The 24,644-nt window shown below is 36.2% G+C and overlaps 4 protein-coding genes across 6 annotated transcripts; 2 read left to right on the top strand and 2 right to left on the bottom strand.

Annotated features, from left to right (window-relative positions):
- Window positions 4,798-9,238, bottom strand: LOC109724160 (protein REVEILLE 8-like). 2 transcript variants are annotated; one of them, XM_020252882.1, is made up of 9 exons: window positions 8,878-9,238; window positions 7,885-7,942; window positions 7,321-7,444; window positions 7,018-7,176; window positions 6,805-6,930; window positions 6,163-6,284; window positions 5,590-5,649; window positions 5,347-5,424; window positions 4,798-5,256 (listed from the first exon to the last, which is right to left on the bottom strand). In XM_020252882.1, exons 1-9 carry the CDS (start codon window positions 9,096-9,098, stop codon window positions 5,158-5,160), a joined length of 1,047 nt encoding a protein of 348 aa, XP_020108471.1. In that variant the 5' UTR covers window positions 9,099-9,238; the 3' UTR covers window positions 4,798-5,157. The 2 variants fall into 2 exon arrangements, with proteins under 2 accessions (XP_020108471.1, XP_020108470.1); XM_020252881.1 differs by having other exon boundaries at window positions 8,857-9,237.
- Window positions 9,325-13,741, top strand: LOC109724159 (sporulation protein RMD1-like). Of its 2 annotated transcripts, none has more exons than XM_020252880.1 (7): window positions 9,325-10,191; window positions 10,288-10,399; window positions 11,635-11,797; window positions 12,305-12,453; window positions 12,533-12,684; window positions 13,162-13,305; window positions 13,433-13,567. In XM_020252880.1, the coding sequence occupies exons 1-6, from the start codon at window positions 9,746-9,748 to the stop codon at window positions 13,259-13,261; spliced, it is 1,122 nt and encodes a 373-aa protein (XP_020108469.1). In that variant the 5' UTR covers window positions 9,325-9,745; the 3' UTR covers window positions 13,262-13,305; window positions 13,433-13,567. The 2 variants fall into 2 exon arrangements, with proteins under 2 accessions (XP_020108469.1, XP_020108468.1); XM_020252879.1 differs by having other exon boundaries at window positions 9,330-10,191; window positions 13,191-13,305; window positions 13,433-13,741.
- On the top strand, window positions 15,099-17,885 carry LOC109724021 (L-ascorbate peroxidase, cytosolic). Its single transcript, XM_020252620.1, has 9 exons — window positions 15,099-15,366; window positions 15,594-15,768; window positions 15,922-15,987; window positions 16,462-16,510; window positions 16,714-16,796; window positions 16,885-16,964; window positions 17,104-17,206; window positions 17,305-17,363; window positions 17,471-17,885. The coding sequence occupies exons 1-9, from the start codon at window positions 15,248-15,250 to the stop codon at window positions 17,484-17,486; spliced, it is 750 nt and encodes a 249-aa protein (XP_020108209.1). The 5' UTR covers window positions 15,099-15,247; the 3' UTR covers window positions 17,487-17,885.
- On the bottom strand, window positions 18,568-21,401 carry LOC109724020 (mitogen-activated protein kinase 5). Its single transcript, XM_020252619.1, has 6 exons — window positions 21,078-21,401; window positions 20,705-20,834; window positions 20,197-20,334; window positions 19,775-20,107; window positions 19,310-19,493; window positions 18,568-19,022 (listed from the first exon to the last, which is right to left on the bottom strand). Exons 1-6 carry the CDS (start codon window positions 21,230-21,232, stop codon window positions 18,850-18,852), a joined length of 1,113 nt encoding a protein of 370 aa, XP_020108208.1. The 5' UTR covers window positions 21,233-21,401; the 3' UTR covers window positions 18,568-18,849.

Genomic DNA, 24,644 nt, shown 5'->3' with positions numbered 1-24,644 from the left:
ATATTAACACATTGTGGGGATATTATGGTAGACCAAGTGGTCCAAGTCCACTAAACAATTTTTAAGGTACAATGAATGGAAGCTAGAAATCGAAAGTGCCCAGCCACTCAGATGCGAAGGGATGATTCATCTCTCCTTTCCTTTCTTTTTTTGTGTGGTTTTTTTTTTTCAACATCAAATCACAAGAAAGTTTGTGTTACGTGGGTCCCAATCTAGCTGTCCAACCAATAATATAACACTATATTCCTATTCAAACCAATAACATAATATTATATTCTATTCCTAGTAAGATAAAACTTACTAAATTCGATTAAATATTTGTCCCCGACATGATAGCCCAATTGCAATTTTCCTTTTCCTTTTTTGTATGTTTGTAACAAATTAATAAATGAGGGAGATGAGGCAACACCTAATATTCTTGGTACAGTTGCAGTGGTCCTCTTTCAGATCACGAATAGCAATAAAGTATCCAAAGGTAAATCCCATTGGTGGTTGATATTGCGCAATTTATTATTTCGGACAGTTGCATGTTGTTGTTGTAGGATGTACAGCGTGTACAATATTATTATCCTCTAGTAATTACTTGATCCAGTCATATAATATTAGAATAAAAAATTATCAATTTGGAATTTAGTAAACAAACATTAAAAAAAAATGTGATATTTCAATGAATCCACGTGAAAAAAAAACGTTACAACTGAAAATATAAGGGATCATAAATTTTGATAATAACAACTGAACTTAGCTATTTAAATTGATAGTTTAAACACAGTAAATTATTAGTGCTAATTAATTGAATCGTTGCAGTTGGTATCAGAGTAATTTTTTTTTTTTAATATTTATATGAGTATTGCGGTGGATATTGAAGAAATTTTTCTCAAAAAATATGAAAATACTGTCGTCTAATAATTTCTAATAATTTAGGCTTTGAAAAAAAAAAATTGTTTTATATGTTTTAATATAACATGAGCGCAAAAACTCTAAATTCGAGTCTTCTCAAACTCCCAACACATGTAATTTTTTCTCCTTTAATTTAAGTTTATTTACGTGTTATTAAGAATGTTGAATATGAATATTTTGGTCTTATTTTGAGCTTTAGTTTCGATTGTGGTGGCAAACAAATAAATAAATAAATAAATAAATAAATAAATTTGGACCTGTTGTATTTGAAAATTAAAAGTTGATAAAATAAATAATATGAAATGAGTTGAGCTATTATGCTATCGCAAGTATAGAAAATCTAGTGCTTCCGACTTTTTGGACCTTAGATTAGCCCTTTAATCGTTTCTAATTTTTAGATTAATACTATTATCCTGTGGGGACCACTTAATCCTAGGAATACTATTCAACTCTAAAGAGCAATCGCAATCATCCCAACCGTATAATTTTTAATCCAAGAGTCAAAAATTCGAAAATATCAAATTTTCTATACGTCGGATAGCATAGTAGCCCTACACATATTATATTTGGAACAATAAAAATCATAAGATTATATTATTATTACTTAATTAATTATTGGGCCTAATAATTGGAGGCTAGCCGGGGCCCACCATTGACAGAGAGATTTTTGTTTTTTTTGATCGGCCCATTTTTAGTAGAGGCGTACGAGGTTAGCTCTTTGGGAAAGTGAGCGACGTGGACGCTTCTTATCCTCACGACGAAATTATTATTTTTTTCAATGGAAAATTATTATTAAACTAGTCAAACCTCTCAGGGGATCAGAAATTTTTATTTGGAAAAGTCAACTTTTTCTTTTTTCTTTTCTTTTTTTTTTTTTTTTTTAAAGATTAGCTAATGTTAGTTGACCATGGGTCCAGGTAAAATTTTACAAGATTAATAGTTTGAGTACTCGATCTCCAAAAAGTAGTGTTGTCAATTAGGGTGGTGGTAGCTCGGGTTTGTGGTCCGTGTTTGCTAATTGGATTAATTTGGTTAATGCGATTATTACGTCTAAGTACTTATAATTTAGTTCGAATGCTAAAACATAATTTGTAAAATAATCATGTTATGCCATGTTATTTTAGGGCAAGATGTGTTTGTTTTGAATCTCTTTCCAATGTTGGTAATTACCATTGCTAACTGCAATTAATAAGTTAAACTTTTGTTCATATTTATTTTACTACCAAGAATAATTGAGAAAAAGTTAAGATATCATATTGCTGCAATAGACATATGATAAATTTCAATTACAATACATTTTGATTAGTTTAATAAAAAAAAAAAAAAGTGTGTAAGATAAGATGTGTCATCTGAAAGAAACTGTCACTAATTAAAGCTGAGTTTATTCGTCATTTTTTTAGGCGAATATTGTTAGTAAACAAAAGAATTTTCTTAAAAGTTAGAATTTTATTTTTTGTTGCGCAACAAGAATAATTAAAGCCCAACTTGTAAGCCATTAGCCATGTTCTAAGTTGAATATCATCAATAACCATGAGAATTTTCTAAAAAAGTTAGAATATCCTTTTTGTTGCACAACAAATTTTTACTTTACCTACTCTTTGAATAACTCTCCATCCATCCAAAAGCTTTATTAAATTCCTTTTGCATCTTGATGTGATAGCACTCAAGAGAGATACCAACTTCACCATGAATGATGAAGTGCACCACTCTCTTTTAACCCCCACCATGTCTTTTTGCCTTGATCCCTGGGGCTTGTTTAATTCTACTTATAGCTTTCAGAGAAATAACATTTTAAAAAGTTTATTTACAAAAATTTCAAAATAATTGATTTATCAAAATCACTCGAAAAAAGATAGAAGAGTACTCTAAACAGAAAATAACATTTATTTTTGGAGTCTCAGTAACTCATTTGTATCTTCAATAAAAGTAAAAAAGTTCAAAATTTATGATACTATTTAAATCATTATTATTAAAAAAAAAGCCATCTAGGTCACTAGGTGGGAAGTAAAGGGTTATATGTTTGAGTCTTAGGTGAGAAAAATCCTACATAAGAGTTGTAGAAGATCAAGCTTTTGATTCTACGAAAGAAACTAAAAAAAAATAAAAACTTAGTACTTTACTTCTAGATCTCAAATAGAGAAGCTATTTTAAAGTATAATAAATTCGGCACTGAGACTTAAGATGATATGGTGCGTGGATCCAACTCTTGTAACCTAAGTATTTTTTAAGATCCTACAACTTTTCACCACCCTTAGAAAAATTAGCCATTAGTGTACATTGAAGTCAAAATTAGCCAATCCTTGCGCTTAAATTTTCGTGCTGTACACATATTAATAAGAATCACGTTACATGCCCAATGCGGCAAAGGAATTGTGATGTTCCTGTACATATGCTCAAATCCCTAAACACTTAAAATATTTATTTAGCAAAACCCTTGTTAAAAAAGTATGCTATTTTGAGAGACTACTTGTACTTACTATATTAGGTTCCCTTGCTTCCATTGACCTAGTTATGATGAAACAAACTTATTGTTATTAATTATAATGCTACATTAGTTGCTATATAAAATAAATTTAGTTCCATGTATTGGTTTCATTGTTTCACCAGTGTGCCCATTAATTTACATTGAAGAGGCTCTCAGGGACAGCTTCATATCTTATTTATCTTCAGGTTGGGAGAGATTTTTTAAAAAAAAAAAAAAAAAAACTAAAATTCCTGAACTAATCCTTCATGCGGAAGCTTTGAACCTTCCATCTTCGTACATTTAAATTTTTAAAAGTTTTATGTGCAAGTAGAATATAAAGTTGTTTGTACAATATCTATCTCCAAAAAACAAAAAGATAATTAAAAAAAATGTACTAAAAGGGATTGTGCTAATGCAACTTTTGAATATTCCATTTCCTTTGAGGGCAAACAGAAAAAAAACCTTAACAACGCTGTGTTGAGATTCAGATTAAAAACTTATAAGATTTCAACATCTTTAAAATTCGAGCACACCTAAAAAATGGAGTTGATAGAAAACGGACCCAGAAATATATATTAATACTTCCACTTACGCAAGAGTTTAATCCGTTAAATGTCAAAAATGGAGATCAAACCTGAAACCTCACAAAACGAAATAATTTAAAATTAATTTTGATACCATGTAATCCAAAAAATCGATCCACCGTTTTCTAATAGCTTAAAACTTTTAAAGAACAACAATTGTGTCGTATAAATTAACATAGTATTAAAATCAATTCTAAATCTCTCTCTTCCGTAAGGTCGTGGGTTTCAAAATCCTCACCTTCAACATTTAATGAATTAAATTTTCATATTATGCAATAAATTAAATTCCCATAATGCACTTTAGCGAAAAGTAAATATATATTTCGAGACCTGTTTTCTAATAAATCGATCTTTTGGTTAAACATTATACGACTTTTCACAATATTTGGACGAGATCTTGTGGTGAAACTCAACAAAGCTGTGCTTGAGCATACGAACTGAAAAGCTAAACATGTGTAGAGATCCCCTCAGACTGGAAAAAATTTCCAATCACTGGGATTTTCAGTTGTAAATAAACTTGATCATGGGCGGACCGGTCGGTCCGTGCCCAGAACCTTAACAGCAATTTGGGGTTGGGCCAGGCTATTGAAGGCCCAGGCCTCAAGTGTTCCAACATAAAAAGCCGAATTATTTGTAAGCCAACTAGACTTGATCCTCATAACTTTGAGGAGAAGTTTTTTGCTTTTCTTTTCATAACTTCTAAACTTTTGTTTGTCGAACATTTGACCATACCTTTCTGAAGCTGTTGCAGAAGCTAGGCAGAAAAGACACTTGGCTAGTAGAAAGAGGCCAATGCATTCACCATCTAATGATGATGACATTCTAGAGCAAAATTCACCAGAGGCTAGATTCAAATGATGAATAGCTAAATTATTCAAACTTGGGAAATTACTAACTCACATATTTGTCTCTAATAAAGCGTAAGATTTCATTAAGCAGAAATAAAGCATGTAGAGAAGCATATACTCTGACAATAAAGTGAAATATTGGCTGCGCATCGCCACCTTTCGGGTGATTCTTTGTTTCTGAAACACCGGAATCAATACAGACTTAATAAACGGTCCTGATTTAAATTCGCAGATCATACACAAGCGGCCGACAGAGTGCAAATAATGTTTCGTGCTTTATTGATTTACGCATTACCTGTAAAATGTGCAAAGAAGCTACCTGCGAGAAGGTTGCAACAAGCAAATACTGATTGGTGTGTGTTCATATGGTAGATTTTTTATCTGCAATGGAAGGAACAGATGTCTCTCCGATGAAACTTGCTGCTTTTGGGTTCGCATCATTCGCTGATAACAATCTTCTCTGTTCCATATAATAGCAAAGAATAAGAAGCCTAAAAAAAAGGTTGTGTTTGAAAATTTTACTTCGCATGATGGATAAGAGATGTTATACATAGGGTTGAGCAGCAGTACAATCAGTTATTACTCCAATTCTTTTGGTTTTGGGATCATAAGTCGCCAACCACCTTCTCTGTCACATAAAAACAGCAAATAGTCATAGAATGTCAGAGCAGAGAATAATAAAAAGATTACTAAAATCAGATTAATATGCTTAACTATTTAATACTTCTTCTAAGAGGTACTGATGGGGATGTATACATAGAACTATAATAGCAAGGCAGCATGGCATACTCACAAGAGACTCAAACTCCGGGCTTGATAGATTGATAGTTAGATTCCTAACCAATATTAGAACCTGCATGATTACAAACATATTTACTCTGAATAGAGGGTTAACATAAAATGATAAAGAACCCATAACTCTTTTACCGTGTATCAAAAAAAAAAAAGTTAAAAAAAGAGGAGGAGGCATTTAGCATATTTCACAAGCATGAGCTCTACATATCTAGAAACGTTAACATCTTCGGGTGCAAATATCATTAAAAAGTATATAATTTCTACTAATGAGCTACACAGAAAGATCTGCAGCATTTGTGAAAACAGGAGTTATATCTCCTGGAAGAAACAGACTACAAATACTGCATAAAACCTTCTTAAATGATGCATTGAAGAACTAAACGAGGCGATAAAGCAAGTTGCAAAATTTTTATATGTATAAGGCGGGAGATGTGGAAATATCAATCACAAGAAAGGAAAAGAAATAATAGCAGTAATAAAATGTGAAATACAGGGTTATTCACATGAATCAATCTCAAATAGTAATCATTTGAACTGCAACAGTTACAAAAAGCGTACAACAAAAGCTTACAGTTTTAGCAGTGATAGGATCCATCTCCTTCAGCTTTTCAACATAAACTTCCACCGGGCACGCAATCTCCGGATCAAACATATCACCGATAAAAGCATACACTCGTGCAAAGTCTGGTATTCCTGCAAGAAACAAGAAAGTCTGATGCCATGGCCTTTATAAGTGGATAAATTCAAAACTTAAGCTGTTTCTGGAAGATCCACATATTCAAATCTATTGTACATGCAGCACAATCTTTTCAACGAAGATTCAATGAGGCCAACAGGCCAAGTTATTACCATGAAAAGTATATACCTTTCATATATATGCCCTTTGATGATTACTATCTTTCTTGTTTCATGCAATGCTATAATGTGTAATTTGTTCAATTTGCTTCTCTTGATTTACTTGGATGCAAAGCAGAAATGGAGAGTGTACCTATGCAAATATGAAAATAAAGTTATGTATGCTCAATATGATACTTGCAACTTAAATATTTTCCCTTTCTAATTTGCTATGTCAATGACATGGTATTTCATTTTTCCACGATATCAACAATAACACATTTACCATAGATCTCCGCTAAAAACAAAATTTGAAAGCTACTGGTTTAGTCATGGAAAAAGTCAAAAGAAGATAATCCTAGCAAACTTAGCCAAGTACCAGGATGCAATGAATGTGGATTCAGTTGCTCTTGTCCATCATTGGTTAGCCATGCTCGACTTGAACTGCCAATCCAACTAATGTTTTGAGTATACGATAATGGTTTCCTCATCAATCCACCGGCACCTGAATACCGAAAAACAGTAATTAGTGCTACGAAAATATATTACTAGAAACAAAATATAATCACTACGTGTAAAGATATGCACTTGCCTTCGATTTCGGAAAGAATATTGTAGCAGTCTGTTAAAGGCCTTGTCTCGCTGGGTGTGTAGTTTATTAAACTAGACGAGGCATCCCAGGCATTGCATGTAGGAATAATGCTACCGGATGTAGAAGGGCAAGCCATAGATGGTCGTAGCAGCATAACATCTGCTAAAAGTTACTGGTTTAAAATAAATCTTTGAAAACGATTCATATGCATGTGAGTGCAAACAGATAATTTTGTAGGGATGTGTTAATTTCCAATTCAAAACAAAAGAGTTAAGAAGATGTTGGCAAACAGAGAAGAAAAACCAGTGCAGGGTAAGCTTTGTGGGTGTTGATGAGCTACTTTGCGCTTCGGATGAGGTGGTGGAACATGTGCTGCTAACCCAATTTTCTGAACCTTTAGAAAGTACTTCTGAGCATGACTACGGATCTGGAAATAAGACAAAAGAGGAAAAAAAAAGAGAAGAAACTATGCATTATCCTTAATCTGCAAAGAAATATAATACAGCATGTTTCAATATATTAAGGAAAGCTGCAGAGAATAATCCAAAAAAAGAAATTTTTTTTTTTTTGTTTTCTCTTAGTCTAAAATTGAAGAGTAGGAAGCAACAAAGGTAGTTAATTAGATATACGCCACAACCAACCGAAGGATGTTCATCACAGCTCAGATATCACAATATAAGACAATGACTTCCTTTTTTGATGCTCATATCTCTGCATATTTAATTCAAATGGACCAGCAAAGGTAGCCAAATTACTTTCACCGCATTAAGCATGCACCGATATTACCCATTAAAACCTTTCCAAACCAAGTCATGAGTCATATTCAAATTATGGCTAAGAGAGAATAAATGATCAAGAAGAGATTACCTGGATAGTTGTTTTTGTACCAACAAAGTCTTCGATTTTTTTCCAATCACGACCAAACCTACAATACCCAAATGATTGAATCTTCATAGAAAATGCATAAACTACAAAAATAAGGATCAATCCTTTCCACAATATATCTTGCACAGTTATGACACATGTTAATTTTGCATAAAAGTTACTGAATTGGAAACTACTTACGGAGGAAAAGAAGTAATCACATCACAATGAAGTTCTAGACAAGGAAACTCAAAGTTATGAGGCTACTGGTACATTCCGATGATTTGTTTCAAGAGAAACAAGAAGTATATCTTTGCAAACATAAGTAGGTTTATTGCAATATTACAATAAACCTGGTAATAATTAGCTCTCAAAGTGCAATCAGAATGGTTGCAGAGACAACCCTGCAATTTACTTCCACAGTTTTCACCCATCGAGAGGACTCTGCCGGTCTTATTATACAGAAGGCTAGCGCTTTGAAGTAATAATGTGTGTTGCTTTAATCAACACCACCCTATGCTGGAGGATCTCCAGCCCGCAAGCGGAGGCAACATCACTCGGCCGTCCATCTCCATCATACCGACCGGTTAAGACTTCCAGTGCCATTTCCTATCGAATTGATCATTCGGGTGACATGGTATTGGAAAATTTTCCAAGAGGTCTTAAATTCAATTCCCTAAATCGACCGTTTAGTGAATTAAATTGCAACCCTTTTTCTGTTCTGTTACCTTTCCTATTAGTATATCTCAAACTAGCTAGAACACTTCATGCCGGTTAACACTCCAAAACCCAGTAAGGACCTCCTAAATGTCGTGACCCTTCTATTATTAGCCTTTGGTTTTGCGAGGAGAATGCCACATGTTTACCTATACCAATTTTCTCTTTCCAAGCATGTATGCATCCTAATGATCGCACGATAAATAGAACATAAGTGGTATATACATACGCCTACAACCAACCAAGGAAGAAAATTACAGGAGGAGGGCATCAAGGAACCTCTCGTGTTCCTCGGCCGTCCACCGGTCCCTCGACTTGGTAATAGTGTACGGCTTCCTCAGCTTCTTTCCTGATCCCTCTGCGGCCATGTCCCCTACGATCACCGCAGAGCTTGAACTCCCCAGCTGGCACGGGAAGCATCTGAAGAAGGAGAGCGCGAGAAACAAAGGGAAGTGAAGGTACGAAGGCATCCGAACGGCCGGCTCTCTCTCGACGGCCATTAATATAACAACCCCATCCCCTCTCCGAATCAATGTATGTACCTAAAGTTAGGCCAACACAGGGGGGTGTGGATTACGGAGGAAGCGATCGGGTGGCGCCCGAACGGCACGAGGAGTGTTGGGCAAAGAGAGAGCAAGAGGTTGGGCGGGGGCGGGAAAGGGGAGGCTGATAATGGGGTGGCCTAACAATGAAGAGTGCGGAAAAGAAGAAGGAATCGTTACTGACCGGGAAGGAGGGTGATGCTGCGGAGTTATGGGGCGGATTTCGGCCGAGCGGGGGAGGCGGAGGATCCGCTGCGCCGGTTCGGCGGATCGCCATCAACATCGGACATACTGCCGGCATTCAATCGGACCCGACTCTCTCGTTTCTTCCCAAAAGTTCCGACTCTTATCCCGACGCCTTGGTCCGCAAGCCTCGGGCTCCCGGACCGGGCGCAACACGGCGTCTGTGGTCTACGGACCATCCAACGATGTCCGCCAGTGTATAGCTTTGGACGGTTCACGGATGACGTGGTGAACTAAGTGCACGTAATAGATTCTACGACTCTCTCTTACCCCCTCCTCTCTTCGTCTTCTTCCCTCGCCTCCTACTGTCCACTCCTCCGTTTCTCTCCAATGTAAAACCCCCTCCTCCCCTCGAAATCCCCATGGAAATTTGGAGAGCTCGCTCCTTCGAGAAGCATCTCAAAGCCGTTCTCTCCTCTTCCTCTTCTTCTTCGTCCTCCTCCCCTCGCTTCTCCCCTTCTCTCCACAAAACCCTCCTCCGCCGTTCCTTCCAAACCCTAGCCTCGTCCCCTTCTCCTCCTCCTCCTCCTCCTCTTCCCCACCTCTCCTCCTCCTCCTCCTCTTCCGCCTCTTCTCTCTCCTCCCTCCTCTTCCGCCGCCCCCTCCCGCGCTTCTCGCCACCTCCTCGGAACCTTCCTCTCAAACCCTTCTCTTCGGTCTTTTCGAACCAGGAGATCGAGTGGAGGGAGGAGCACCACCTATCGGAGTCGTGCTCCGGCGACGAGAGCTACCAGGATCATCTCATCGAGGTTCAACAGGAGAAGCAGAGCCGATTCATACCCGTTAAGGCCTACTTCCTCTGCACCAGGTGTTTCAATCTCTTCCCAATCATGTTTCTCATCATCGACATCTTACTTAGGTTTAATTCGTGCGTTAATTGGCTTTGTGATTGATGTGGGTGCAGTATTGATTTGAGGAGCTTGCAATCGCAGAATGCTTTCAATGTGATTCCGCCGAATTCTCGTGCCACGAACTATGTAGTTTTGAGATATTATGATGTGAAAGGGGATCGCCAGGTTAGTTGAATTGCTTATCGATGTGTTCTCATTTAATTTGTTATGCTGTTCATGTTGCAATTACATTCTAACATAGAGCTCATTGGACCTCATATCTTTTGTTGTGACGAGAATGTTGCAGTTATATAGTGAAGCTTGTGAAGTTATCTGTAAAGCAGCTTTTTGTTGCAAAGGTTGATTGGGAATGCGTTTGTTGTTATATGTCATGCTGTATCAGTAGTGTAGTATAACTGTATACGAATATGCCTGTCGGACAAGATAGTTACACATCTAGAGCTACTAATTTCTCTTTAGACAGCTTAAATTCTCTCAGTTTTGACTTCCCACCCTTCTACTGCTTCTTAAGGGAGAAAGAGAGCAAATCTTTCTTTACCTACATGAGGTCTGTGTTTGCCTTTTTTAATCATATTGCTGTCAGGGATTGTGGATGCTCAAGCTATATGAGCTAACACAAGTCAATGTTTACATGCCTGCATGAATATATGAGTGTTGATCAGAATCTTTCTATGTCTTTGCTGTTTTTAGGTTGGACCTTTTAGCATGAAAAATATAGACATGAATTTACCATCCTTGATTGCAGCATTTACCAAGGATTATGTGACATTTTTTTGTGACCTCTGAAAATAGACGGCTACAAAATGAGATCTAATCAGCTGAATTAGTTCTTTTCTGCCTAATATCTTCCTCTGCTATTAGGATTCAGGAATACGGTTTTCAAAAACTCAGTTTCTGTGCATAAGACTATGTAACATATTTCGTGACCTCTCGAGACCAGCAGCAAATGAGAACTAACCAACTGAATTAAGTATTATCTACCTAATATCTTCCTCTGCTATTAGGATTTTGGAAGACGTTTTTCAAAAATCTCTGTTTCTGTCCATATTTCTGTTTACTGAGATACACTTGTTTATGATTTCTGACAAGTAAGATCCCTTTTAGATTTTCTGTACTTCATTGTTATCATATGCTATTCTGGTGGATTGGATTATCTGCCTTTCATAAAAGCATTAACTTTTGGTTCTTTTCCATTGCCACTTTCTTGTCATTATGCTGTTCCTCTGCATATATTCTTTTGGCTGTTAACGACTGCCACTTTCATGTCATCATGTTATGCATCTGCAAAATTAAAGAAACCTTTGAGTTATGTTTTGGAAAATGCAAACACGCTAATAAAAATTTCTCTTTCCAAGTCTGGATGAACTTATAGTCTCTCTTCACGTGTCTTTGATTTGCAGGACCTTGAGTCTGGATTCGTGAATGAGAGCAGCTGCCACTATATGGTAGTTTTTCAGTACGGCTCAATTGTCTTATTTAATGTTTCTGATCATGAAGCAGATGGTTATCTGAAAATTGTAGAGAAACATGCATCAGGTTTACTACCGGAGATGAGAAAGGATGGTAAGCATTTGCTAAAAACAAATATTTGCTTTCCCTGACTTTGCTATCCTCATTATTGAAGTACTATGTACCTTTTCTTTTCTTTTGTTTTACGTGCCTTTGATTTTTCAATTGTAGATTGTCGTCTGAAAATGCAAAATTATGTTTGGGGATATAAGAATCTGCACTTTCATATGGATTCCAAAATAATCTTGTGCTTGTCACACATCATTGTTGCTTCACTTATAAACAGAATGAGACGAACAAACTGTTGTTTGTGCAATTGTTATCTAAGAAAAGAAGAATGCATCCGTGCAATATGAACATATGATGATGGAACTTCTGGAGAAATTAATAATTCCGACAAAAGTTGAAGTGGTATCTTCATCCTGTTATTTTGTGTATTTCTTGTTTAGTTCTTATGGTCCAGTAACTCTAGTCGTATAACTGAGAGGGGATATTGCACTTTACAGTGAGATAATCGGTTATCATTTTGTAGCATTTAACTGCTGAATCATCCAACTGTAGATTATGCGGTTGTGGAGAAACCAAATTTAGAGACATGGATGCAAGGTGGGCTGGACTACATTGTGCTCAAGAATTTGAGCATAGATGGAATCCGCACAATCGGAAGTGTTCTTGGTCAGAGTATTGCCCTTGATTATTATATTCGACAAGTATGTTCTTTGTCATTCCTATCATTTTAATTATGTGATATCTTAATCATCTGATTTTAACTGTCTTTTTTGCTGTTAGGTTGATGGGATGGTAGCAGAATTCACAGATATAAATCGCGGTATGGAGAAAACTGGTACCTTCACCATGAAGAGGAAAAAACTTTTTCAGTTGGTGGGAAAAGCGAACTCTAATTTGGCAGACGTCATTCTTAAACTTGGCCTTTTTGAGAGGTAATTACGATGTTACTTAGTCTTTTTTTGTTGGGGGGGGGNGGGGTAAAAATGTAAGACTGTAGGACTGGTCATATGTAAAATGGACTGGTCATTGCTAGTATGTTCATGAGATTCATTTCTACATCTTCCATTTTCTGCATGTGGTGTGGAATATTTAAGCCATAGTGATGACATTTATGAAAATGAACCACTTAAAATGAACCCTTAAACTTCAAAGGCTCAAATAGGATTAGGAAAATGGATCCGTAGAGCTTCCCACAAAGTAACTCAAATCTCTATGTTTGCCAGTTTCATCTCAACTTCTTTGTGTTAATTTTATCTAATTATGTTGAATCTGTTATGTCAATCTGCCAATTTGATTGATTATCTGTTTAAACTTTTTCATGGTACTTTCTAACTGTCAAACTTCATACTGTAGTCATCAAAGCGCGAAGCTAATGATCTCAAAAACTTCTTCCTGTAATGGTTTTATAGGACAGTAGATGATCAGTATATGCTTTCAGGTCAGACATTGCATGGAAAAATGCAAATTATGCTCAGATATGGGAATATCTTCGGGATGAATATGAGCTAACACAACGATTCGGGAACCTAGATTTTAAGTTGAAGTTTGTGGAGGTAAACCTGATGCATCTTCTTATACCAAGTTTCTTCTTTCCTTTGGTTTTTTTAACCAATTATCATGCTGCTTTTTTGTTTGATACCTTATGTTTCCCCCTTCTCTTTTGATACTTTGGTTTTGCAGCATAATATTCGGTTTCTTCAGGAAATCCTTCAAAATAGGAAATCAGATTTTCTGGAGTGGCTAATTATTATCTTGATCGGTGTAGAGATCCTTATTTCTGTTTATAATATTGTTCGAGAGCAGCTGTAATTTCACGGTAATTTCACGGACTCAAAAAAAAAAAAAAAAAACTTAAATGTTTGTTGGGCTCTTTGTATTTCTGCATTTGTGTTGGCTCCTTGTAAAGATACTTCCACCATTCACATATGTTGCTGAAGTTGTAAATTATTTAATTATTTTTTCTCGTATTATAATCCTCAATCTTTGCTAGAGATTATGGGAGAAATGTCTCAAACCTATCAACCAGAATCTGCACGTCAAGTATTTTTTTTTCTTTTTCTTTCTTTTTTTTTTTAAACATATGATCAAACTGAAATGTTGTGTGTGGTGTATTTGACTCATTAACAACATTACAGGAGATTAATCTTTTTTGTTTTTTTCATTCTTGATCTATGTTCTGCTTGATATACAAATTTTAAGCACAAGAAAAAACAACATAAAATTGAAATTAGCCGAGATGCTGGTCACAAGCTCACGGTGGTTCATGAGTGGTTTCATCAATTTAATGGTTTGATGTACGTACGCTATGCCCATACTAATATCATAAATGTCTGGTGTACACACGCCTTTACACGAGACTGGATCGGTCCAATTCAAGTTCCCTGTCACGGACGCCTGGTACGGAAAAAATAGAGGGTCCTCCACCGTGTGGTTCGCCTGCTGATTCATCCCTAGGTGGACAGAGAAACATTCGGGACCCACTCATTCCGTTGTCCGACCCACCACTAAAATTACTCCACGTGGCGTTAATTGGTTCGGTCTCTTAGGTACCGTTTGGTTCGGATATAAGCAAGAACTAGCTATTACAGGGATAGGTACAAGTATGAGGATAAAAAAAATAGCGTTTGGATGAAAATTGGATTGTTCCCGAGGATAAGAAAAATATTAGAAAGTTTTATATAGAAAATGAAGGTATTGGTGGGGATAACCGAGAACTACTATTCTCGGATAAAAAATTAACGTTTGGGTATAAAGGGGATAAAGGCCTATCCCTATCCCTATTTCCAAACCAAACGGTGCCTATACCCTATTCCCTATCCCTATATGGCACCGTTTGGCTTGGGAATAGAAATAGGGATAGGCCCTTATTCCCTCCTTTATACCCAAACGCTAATTTTTTATCCGAGAATAATAGTTCTCGGTTATCCCCACCAACACCTCCATTTTCTATATAAAACTTTCTAATATTTTTCTTATCCTCGGGAACAACCCAATTTTCATCAAAACGTTATTTTTCTTATCCCCATATTTGTACCTATCCCTGTAATAGCTAGTTCTTACTTATACCCGAACCAAACGGTACCTTACTATTTATTCGTTGGGCAAACCATGTTCACACCCATTAATTAAGCAAATAAGACTCTCATTCATCACCATTTATGTCTAATAATAAGGCTATTTTTAATAATTTTGTAGACAAAAAAAACCAAATACCAAGCGTCCAATCAAACCCGGTCAAAAAGGTCGATGAATCCCGACCGCAAGATGCAACACATCGGACGGTGCAAAACGCGCTACTAGAATCTTCCTAACGACGCCACCGTAGATATATTTATTTCATATGCTGGGGTAGGTGGAGAGAAAGGGAGCGAGAGTGTGCCCACCTCATCGTCTTCTTCCTCTCCTTCGATCTGCTCCTCTCTCTTCTTCGTCATTTTTTTCTTTTTGTGTTTTTGCGTTGGGAAAGCGCGGCGGCGGGAGCAGTAAGCAGCGATAATGGGGAAGTCGTACCCGACGGTGAGCGCGGAGTACCAGAGCGCGGTGGAGAAGTGCAAGCGGAAGCTCCGCGGCTTCATCGCCGAGAAGAACTGCGCCCCTCTCATGCTCCGCCTCGCGTAAATCCATCTCCTCCTCCTCCTCCTTATCATCATCAATCCTTTCGAGGTTCGAATCACAGCATCATCGCCGCCGTCCTCGTCCGTGATGACCGCCCGCCCTCATCATCATCATCATCATCCCCTCTGTGTGTGTGTGTGTGTGTGTGTGTGTGTGTGTGTGTGTGATATTCAATATTCTATCCCTCTGATCTGAATGGACGGCGGTGATGGGATGGGGGGCACAGGTGGCACTCGGCGGGGACGTACGACGTGAAGACGAAGACCGGGGGTCCGTTCGGGACGATGCGGCACCCTGCTGAGCTGGCACACGGCGCCAATAACGGCCTCGACATCGCCGTTAGGCTCCTGGAGCCGATCAAGGAGCAGTTCCCCATCCTCTCCTACGCCGACTTTTATCAGGTTCTCCATCTCCATCTCCATTTCCATTTTCGATTTCGTTGCTACTGGATCTACACCTACGTTAATCTTTTTGTTCTTTTATTTATTTTCTCATCCTTTTTTTTTTGTCTGATTTTTTTTTTCCCGTATAATTTTTTTTTTTTAAATTTTTAGCTTGCTGGAGTTGTTGCCGTGGAAGTTACCGGCGGGCCGGAGATCCCTTTCCATCCCGGAAGAGAGGTATGATTTTATTATTTTTTTTTGTTGCTTTGATTTTTTTTCTTTCGTTTTTGGTTTAGAAAAATAATGAACCCGTGCCCGATGAAATATGAAGTTAAAAAAGTGTGGTAGTTGAAAAGAGTATGGTGATTTAACTTTTTTTTTTTTTTAGTAGTGGATTTAGTTGACCTTGATCACCATGTGACGTTTGAGGGTTCTGGAATGGGACGTGTTTATAATCGTTGAACATGTTTGGCTCAAGTAGGAATTTATCTTTCTTTCCACATCGGTTGCATATGAGAAAATTATTGAGTTAGTAACATACAGTATGCAATCGACATTTCATAGCTTGTTCATATTTGTGGAATGACACTTCTCTTATTAGATTAGATTAAGGCGTTTATGAGAACAATGACCCCGACCACCACTATTCTTATCTTTGTAGAAATTTTTGGGTAATTCGTTATTCACCGCTGGCTTACTATGTATTTTCAGGACAAGCCTGAACCTCCTGAGGAAGGCCGCCTGCCGGACGCCACCAAAGGTAAATGCATTTGATCATGTGACAGCCTTTCGAATGATGTGAATCCCAAATTTATTTAATTACCTGAAACTCTGCATTCTTATTTTCAATCCGTAATTGTTCGTGCTGCTCTTCTTGGCTTGTTGAGGATGGAGTGGTGGGCCAATTCAATTGTTTACCTGATCAAACTTTCGATAATCATGAAACTTACGATCATCATTCAGGTTCTGATCACCTGAGGGACGTCTTCGGACACATGGGTCTGAGCGATCAGGATATTGTCGCACTCTCCGGTGGACACACTCTGGTTAGTTCTGTTCTGTGAAGTTTGTTTCCACATTGAGAATAATTTCTCTGTGCTTGTTCCGACAATCATGCGCATGACTGTTGCTCAGGGGAGGTGCCACAAGGAGCGGTCTGGCTTCGAGGGAGCTTGGACTTCCAATCCTCTTTTCTTCGACAACTCGTACTTCAAGTATGTGATTTTGTTTGCTAAACCATTTCCTTCCATAAGAATGCTTTACATATCTAGGGTGAGAAATTGACGGTTGCGACGTGACTGTAATTTGTGTTTTGGAAATTATTGATGAATCTTCTTGTAAATGCATATCCAGGGAGCTTCTGAGCGGAGAGAAGGAAGGTCTCATTCAGCTGCCATCGGACAAAGCCCTTCTCACCGATCCTGTTTTCCGCCCTCTTGTGGACAAATACGCTGCTGTATGTATTTCTGTACTTTTATGTTTATACCATCTCATTTTTACAACACAGGATACTCATTGACTTCTTTGGTGCTGTGGATTGCTTTCCTTGCGAAGGATGAGGATGCTTTCTTTGCCGATTATGCTCAGGCCCACCTGAAGCTCTCGGAATTGGGGTGAGTCCCAGAAATTTCGTATAGAAATCTAATCATGTTTCTTGCATCCTTCTCTGTTTCGCTTTCTATCTTAAGAATGTATTGATCCCCTATTTCTATCTTTTCAGGTTTGCTGAGGCTTAAAGACCGAGGAATATTGCGGGCAAATGCCATGCAAATTCCTAGATGGTATTTTGCTAGTAGAATCACACCTTATGTAATAAGAGTGCTGGCTATGGACCACCTTTTATTAGTGTTAAGTTTTTTTGTTACCGCCAATGCATCGACATTTGTCTTCTCCTTTTGAATGATGGATTGCAATGCAACAGCAATGTTCGGTCCGTTTTGTAGTTGAAGTTTAATGTCGAGAAACTGGTTATGATTTGCAATTATGTCATCTTGCAAATAGAACTTCTCTGGTGCTTTGCCTAAACTTAAGCCATCTCTGGTCGCATTTACTGTAACGGTCTTGTTTTCATATACCACCTAATATGATCTCATTAGACATCTGTAAACTAATTCCATGGTTATTGTGGTCGGTAATTCTTGTGTTACATATTTGTACCACGTCGCTTCTTATATGGCAGTTGCATTTGGACTCCTCTAAGTCATTTTGCTGTGACAAAGCATTGATTGTTTCCTAACCTATCTTTTGTTCGGTACTGCTGTGCTCCCAAAGGTCACCTCTTGGCGGTATCTACACGGAATATTGAACAGCACTGGACAATCTGAGTATTCCTAGTTCGGCAACTTTGTTCGTTGGCTAGCAATGGTACTATTTTTTCTGTAAAAGAAAACTGGTAGTAGCAGAATTTGTGGCAAGTTTTTGTTAAATCCCTCTGACAGTAAAACTCTGCATTAAAAATTAAATCCCGAGATTTTGGTTCCTTCCTTTGCACACTACAGAAGCGGATCCAGAAGGAATGTTCCCTTTTGTAAATGTGTAGATGGTAGCATTCTTTAAGTGGAGCAGAATCCAAACTAGAAGTATCTTTCTTAGACCACCTATGGCATCTTGGTATATGATTATTCACATATTCTAGCAAGCCACTCCAACTAAAGTCTGTTATTTCGGTGCCAGCTTATCAACCATATCAAGACAGGTGAAAGCATAAAGAGTGAGGCCTCCGATATTCTACTCATGCTGTGTCAAAAAGGGCATTAAAAAAAGGAAAAAGCAAAAAAAGAGATGATCACTGCAACAAGATGAAACAGATGACACATATTTAAGCTCAGTGAACAAAGAAGGCAAGCTTTTTCAATAGAACAAATGTTACAAGCTTTATTCCATTAAAGTCATACACAAATTTGGGTGCGCATTTATGTCTTGCGCACACATACTCATTCACTATATTGTCTTATACATACAAACTAAAGTCTTCAATATGACAAAGCAAATATAATCACACAAACCTAATTCACCAGTTTCGTATATTTACACGAGTATCGGTTGGAAACTATAAATATAGTTCTCAAAAACATCTCTTCTTAACGGCCAAACTCTGGTTTAAATGTTATATTCTGGATTAAATGCTAAGGCCTCATTGTATATCAGTTCCTTCATTTGCTCTTCGGTGAGCGCATGTTGTTCAAAGTCAAAGGAGAAAGGTTCTGTGCATATGGGTTCGTCGGCAATGTCATGCAACCTTTCAAGGTATGGGTGAGCAAGTGCTTCTTCCACTGTTAACACGAAGGGACTATTGAATTAGCAAGACAAATTAAGAAAAAGAATCACAAGTGTATATACACAATGAACGCTACAATTTTCTATAATTTTTAATAATTGGTGCATCTAACCAAGGAAATGAGTGTAGCAGAGAATGAAGAAAGAATTCCACTAAGGTATCTTATATAATCTGCCAGAAGATAGTTGAGATGTATCAAAGTTGTTTTGTGTTTTAGAGTTGCAAGGGAAAAAAGCAAAGTTTCTACTATAATTAAACAGAGATACAGAAAAATTGGTATACCTGTAATTCTTCTGAAGGGATTAAATGTCAACATTCTTTCCACAAGATCAATTGCGGCTGGATGAACATGTGGGAATAGATTTGTAAATGACTGGCGAGGAAACTGAGGCAGATGCCTCATGTATCTTTTTGCATCTTCATTTTGAATAAACCCCAGCTCTTCCTCAGTAGGCATGCCAATACACTACAAGATCCAAGTATATATAGTTAATCATTGATTCCGGTAGTAAATTTGCAAATTAATAGGGGGGAAGCTGGTTCTGTAGTAATTCTTTTTTAAAAAAAAAACTTAGTCTTGAGAGGAGAATTAGTAAAAGTACATGATGGCATACAAGAAAGCGTACTTCAAGGGCATATGTATGTATGAAGATTCAAATTTGGAACAGCGATGGATGATAAATAATATCTTTAGGGGTTAACACAGATGTAAATATCACATATCAACTGACAATGAAGCTCCCTCACCTCTGTTATTAAACGCATTTGATGCATGTGGTCCCTCCCAGGGAACAATGGCTTTCTGTTCATCAACTCCATAAAAATGCAGCCTACAGACCATAAATCAATAGCAGCAGTGTAGTCTGTTGAATTGAGCAGCAATTCCGGTGCCCTATACCATCTAGTAACAACATACTCGGTCATAATTTCATTTTCTGATGTGGGTCGGGCAAGACCGAAATCACATATTTTGAGATCACAGTTAGCATTGAGGAGAAGATTGCTCGGCTTCAAATCTCTATGAATTACATTCGCCGAGTGTATGTACTTCAGTCCTCGAAGGATTTGGTAGAGAAAATACTGTAAAATTGGCCAAATGACAACAACACATTAATTCACAGTTATAGTAAACACATTAGGTGGACCATTGATAAAAACAGTTTGTTTACCTGACAATGCTCTTCTGATAAATCTTGATTCGACCGGATAACATGATGAAGGTCGGTATCCATAAGCTCAGTCGCGATATAGACGTCATTAAATGCTTGTGGAACAGGAGGGGGGATTACATCTCTTATTCCAATAATCTGCCGACATAAGTAGTTAACGATGATAAGTTTAATGATTTATTTGGTATAGAAGCTCTCATTTTTAATGTTGTCATGCCTTTCATGACTAGTATCTTTAGGTAATTAACGGCGACAGCATCAAACCAAGCCATAAAATAAAGTAAAAGACATGAACTTTTACTGGTGCATCTATATATAGAAAATACTAACAATGGCAAAATATGAACCCTTTTCCTGCTATAAATTAACCAATTGCACTTTATCTGCGTACTAGACATGATATCTAAAAACTTCAAAAGTGGTAGTTTGCTATTTATTACCTACTACAAAATAGATATCTTCGGTTGTAAAACACTACTACATGAAAAGATCCAAAGAAGATGCATACGTTCTCATGGTCCAAATGCCTCAGAAGCTTGATTTCCCGAAGCGTCCGCTTCGCATCCATGTGATTATCGAAAGCGTTCGCGATCTTCTTGATCGCAACCATCTCCCTGGTCTCCGAATTCATCACCGAGCTTCAAAAAATTCAAAAAAAAATCGTTAACTATTGATCCATTACAACTCCACAAACTCCACCCGTCAAAGCCTTAAGAACACAAGTAAGGCTCTTAACTAAAATTAGAAGCAACAAATCGCAACAAAATCGGCTTTTTATCGCATCCCCCAAATCCCCAAACCCTAATTCGCACAACCTACCTCAAATTAAGCAGGAAAAAAAGAAAAAAAGGAGAAAGAAGAGGGGAAAGAGGGAGTAGTACCACACGATCCCGTACGCGCCCCTTCCGATGGGCATGATCGGGGGCTGGTACTTGGCGGTGATCTCAAACAAGTTACCGAATATGTTGTACTGCAAATACCTCCCCCCATGCGTTAGAATCGGCTGGAACTCGGTGACCGCAACGCCCTGATCCATCTCCTCCCAAAAGAAAAGGCACCCCAATACTCCACGATCTCCTCGCTAGGGTTAGGATTTATAGAGAGGTGTGCGTAGAGAGAGGGTGGGAGAGAGATTGAGAGCAAGAAAAAAAAAACAAAAGAGAGGATTTTTCGTGAGGAGTTTGGTTTTTTTTTCTTTTTTCTTTTTTTTTATTAAAGCTTCGAAGAAGGGTCGGGGAAAGCGAAGGGAAGGTGATAACCGGTAAGAAGTGAAATGGACGGTTGTGATTGGCGCCGGCGCGGATCGACGGTGGAAGGCGGTTTGAGTGTTCAACGGTCGCTCTCCATAAACCGTGTGCACGCGTGTCCTTTTTGCCATTGTAATCTACGCATTTGATTGGTAATATTATTCGTGCGCCCCGTGCACCACATAAGACCATGCACCGCATCCTCATCCATTTTGCTTTTTAGACTCTGATCGCCGGTACGACGAAATGTTTATTTATTTTATGCAATTGATAATAGGGACAATTCCATGTGTGCTCCTCTAACAGTAGGTATTTACATGGATGCACTATAAAAGTTGAAATATCCTAAATGTCCCTCTAAATATAAAAAACTTTCAAAACTACCCTTCGAAACACATTTTTGTTAAAAACTACAGCAACAACAATCAAAATACCGATTTTACCCTTTTCATATTTGCCCTTTTAAATGTTCTAATTATTAGTAATAATTTTAACTTTTGTAAATACTCCATAAATTTAAAAGTTTTACAAATTTAAAAGTTATTTAGTTATATTTTCACATTGATTTCTGTAAGAATTATATATTCTAAAAGAATAATATTTTTATCTTACTCAATATTATTAAATATTTCTAAATTTTTTAAAATGGAGAGAGAAAATAATAAATAGCTGAAATTACTTACTAGATTTGAAATTACAATAAAACGATTTAGCATTATTTACAAATTTTTTTTAAAAAAACTCAGATTATCTGATAAATTTTATAATCAAAGTTAGAGAAGTGCAAATGTACTAAATAACAGTGTGATTTGACTTTATTAATATTTTAATAATATTTAAATTGAATATTTGTATCATTATCTAAACTAATTATTAGTGAGGGACAGTTTTGAAAGTTTATTTATTGTACATTTCATCATATTAAAGTGCTCTTTCAAAATATTTTAAAAAATTCGGGATAAAATGAACATTTTCACTAATTCATGATAACCTATCTAAATTAAATAGATGTTTAGTAGGGAGATAGAAATTAACGACGAGAATATATTTATAAGATAATATTTGTAAGGATATTTGTGATATAATTAAATTTATAGGGATATTTATAATATTTTGAACGTTTAGAGGGGTATGAATGAAATTAACCCTTCATTAGTAATAGTTGGAACATTTAGAAAGGCAATTATGAAAAGGGTAAAATCGGCATTTTGGTTGCGGTTACTGTAGATTTTAATAAAAATGTATTTTGAAGGGCATTTTTGAAAGTTTTCTATATTTAGAAGGGCATTTAAGATATTTCAATTTTTATAGGGGCATGCGTGTAAATACATACTTGTAGAGGGACACACAGGAAATTTTCCCTTGATAATATGTCATACTGGTGCACTGCTAATTCAAGTTCAACAGAGATATTGGTTAATTTTATGATTCTATACATGTTTACTCTTTATTTTTTTTAAAAAAAATATACTTGCAGGTCGTTTAAAGTCGAATTTAATTTCAAATTACAGTGACTAAAAAATAAAATATGTACCAACAGATTTAAACAGCGACGATAGAAATGTATTAGAGAACACTAGGGTGTTTGGTCTAGCTTTTGAAAAATAATTTTGGTTCAAAAGTGATTTTTGGTTCAATAAAATGTTTGTCGATCTTATTTTCAAATTTTGATTCCGATTTTAGAAACAGTTTTATGATATTTGAGTTCCAAAATAAGAAACAGCTAAAACCTACTTCTAGAAATCCGAGCCTCATTTTGAACTCAAACTTTAAAATTTTACTTTAATTTTCAATTCAAAGCTTATATTTAAAATTTAAAAATTTAAATTTATTTTTGAATTTTAAATTTATTTCTGAATTTTTAATTTTTAACTTTTAAAATTTAAAATTTAGATATTAAATTTCAAAATTATAATTTAAGATAAAAGTTAAATTTGAAATTAGAATTTAAAATTTAATTAAAATTTTAAAAATTTAATAATGAAGTATCTTAATTATTCAAATTACAAATTTTAAATTTTTAAAATTAAAAATTAAAAATTTATATTTTATTTAAAAAATTTTAAATATTCAAATTTTAAATTTTAAAATTTCAAATTTTATATTTAAAATTTAAAATGTAAAATTTTGAATTTTAAATTTTAAATGTCACATTTTAAATTTAGATTTTAAATTTGAAACAAAAATTTTATATTTAAATTTAAAAATTTAAATTGTAAATTGTAAATTTTTTAATTTAAAATTTATTTTAAATTAAAATAAGGCCATTTTGCATAAAAATCCATAAGTTTTTAGCTTTTACAAAACTGGGCCGACTTTTTCGATTTTGTAGATTCAGTCCCGATTTTCAGCAAACTGATTAAAATGCTCTTATACATTTCTCTNTTTTTTTTTTTTCTTTCCGAAGAAGGCGACTGACGCGGAAGCGGAAACAAACCACCTTTGCCCCTCACGCCCTCGCCCTCGCCCCCTCAAGCCTTTCTCGCCTCCGACACCGCCGAGTCAGCTTTACGACCCATTTCTTTTTCTTTTTTTTCCTCTCCGACTGTCACGCCCCGAATTACACGTTTTTTCAGGCACGCCGACAGACACGCGTATATAAATTTTTTTTTTATGCATACGAAGTGATAGCTGTACCTAAACAAAACAAAAATAGACAAATTCGTTCATTATGTTACTTTTCTTAGGTTTAGGCTATGGCATTCGTTATGTTACACTGGGCTCTTTTTTTCTTCTTTCGAGGGTTTTCTCTTTTATAATCCCTTTGTCCATGAATTTCTAGGGTTTTCTTTTTATTCTGTTGTTTGTTGAAATGGAAACTATACTAAACTAAACTAGAAGTCGGTACAAAAATAGACAAATAAAATGTATTAGGCTATACACTACAACAAGTTTTTATGATTAAGATCATATAACTTGAAACATATATACAAAATACACTAAAAAATTATTTTTTCGGCAACAAAATTTTATAAGTATTACAATCTAAAATTATTTAGTAACATTTAGACTAAATAATGCTAAATTAAGAATCTAAGCAACATTTTATTTTTAAAAAATTATAATATTTTAGGTCAACATATCATATATTAATCTACATTTTAATTAAATTTCCAAAATGTAAGACAAATATAAATAATTATTTGGGCACGCGCGGATGGCGCCGCGTGTTCGCGGCGCCCATCACAACCATTGAAAAAA

Source organism: Ananas comosus, linkage group 18, assembly GCF_001540865.1.
Source record: "Ananas comosus cultivar F153 linkage group 18, ASM154086v1, whole genome shotgun sequence".
In the NCBI taxonomy this organism is placed as follows: Eukaryota; Viridiplantae; Streptophyta; class Magnoliopsida; order Poales; family Bromeliaceae; genus Ananas; species Ananas comosus.
This window is presented reverse-complemented; position numbering and strand designations above follow the sequence as displayed.

Coding starts and splice junctions, on each gene's coding strand:
- LOC109724160 (XM_020252881.1), bottom strand. CDS start 9,098: ATGGCCGTCGAGAGAGAGCCGGCCGTTCGGATGCCTTCGTACCTTCAC. Junction 7,943..8,856: donor TTCCTTGATGCCCTCCTCCT/GTAATTTTCTTC, acceptor TGGGTATTGTAG/GTTTGGTCGTGATTGGAAAA. Junction 7,177..7,320: donor ACAAAGCTTACCCTGCACTG/GTTTTTCTTCTC, acceptor AACTTTTAGCAG/ATGTTATGCTGCTACGACCA.
- LOC109724021 (XM_020252620.1), top strand. CDS start 15,248: ATGGGGAAGTCGTACCCGACGGTGAGCGCGGAGTACCAGAGCGCGGTG. Junction 15,769..15,921: donor CCTACGCCGACTTTTATCAG/GTTCTCCATCTC, acceptor TTAAATTTTTAG/CTTGCTGGAGTTGTTGCCGT. Junction 17,207..17,304: donor TTGTGGACAAATACGCTGCT/GTATGTATTTCT, acceptor TTCCTTGCGAAG/GATGAGGATGCTTTCTTTGC.
- LOC109724020 (XM_020252619.1), bottom strand. CDS start 21,232: ATGGATCAGGGCGTTGCGGTCACCGAGTTCCAGCCGATTCTAACGCAT. Junction 20,835..21,077: donor GGCGCGTACGGGATCGTGTG/GTACTACTCCCT, acceptor AATTTTTTGAAG/CTCGGTGATGAATTCGGAGA. Junction 19,023..19,309: donor TCCCTTCAGAAGAATTACAG/GTATACCAATTT, acceptor TCGTGTTAACAG/TGGAAGAAGCACTTGCTCAC.
- LOC109724159 (XM_020252879.1), top strand. CDS start 9,746: ATGGAAATTTGGAGAGCTCGCTCCTTCGAGAAGCATCTCAAAGCCGTT. Junction 11,798..12,304: donor ACCGGAGATGAGAAAGGATG/GTAAGCATTTGC, acceptor ATCCAACTGTAG/ATTATGCGGTTGTGGAGAAA. Junction 13,306..13,432: donor TTAAGTTGAAGTTTGTGGAG/GTAAACCTGATG, acceptor TTGGTTTTGCAG/CATAATATTCGGTTTCTTCA.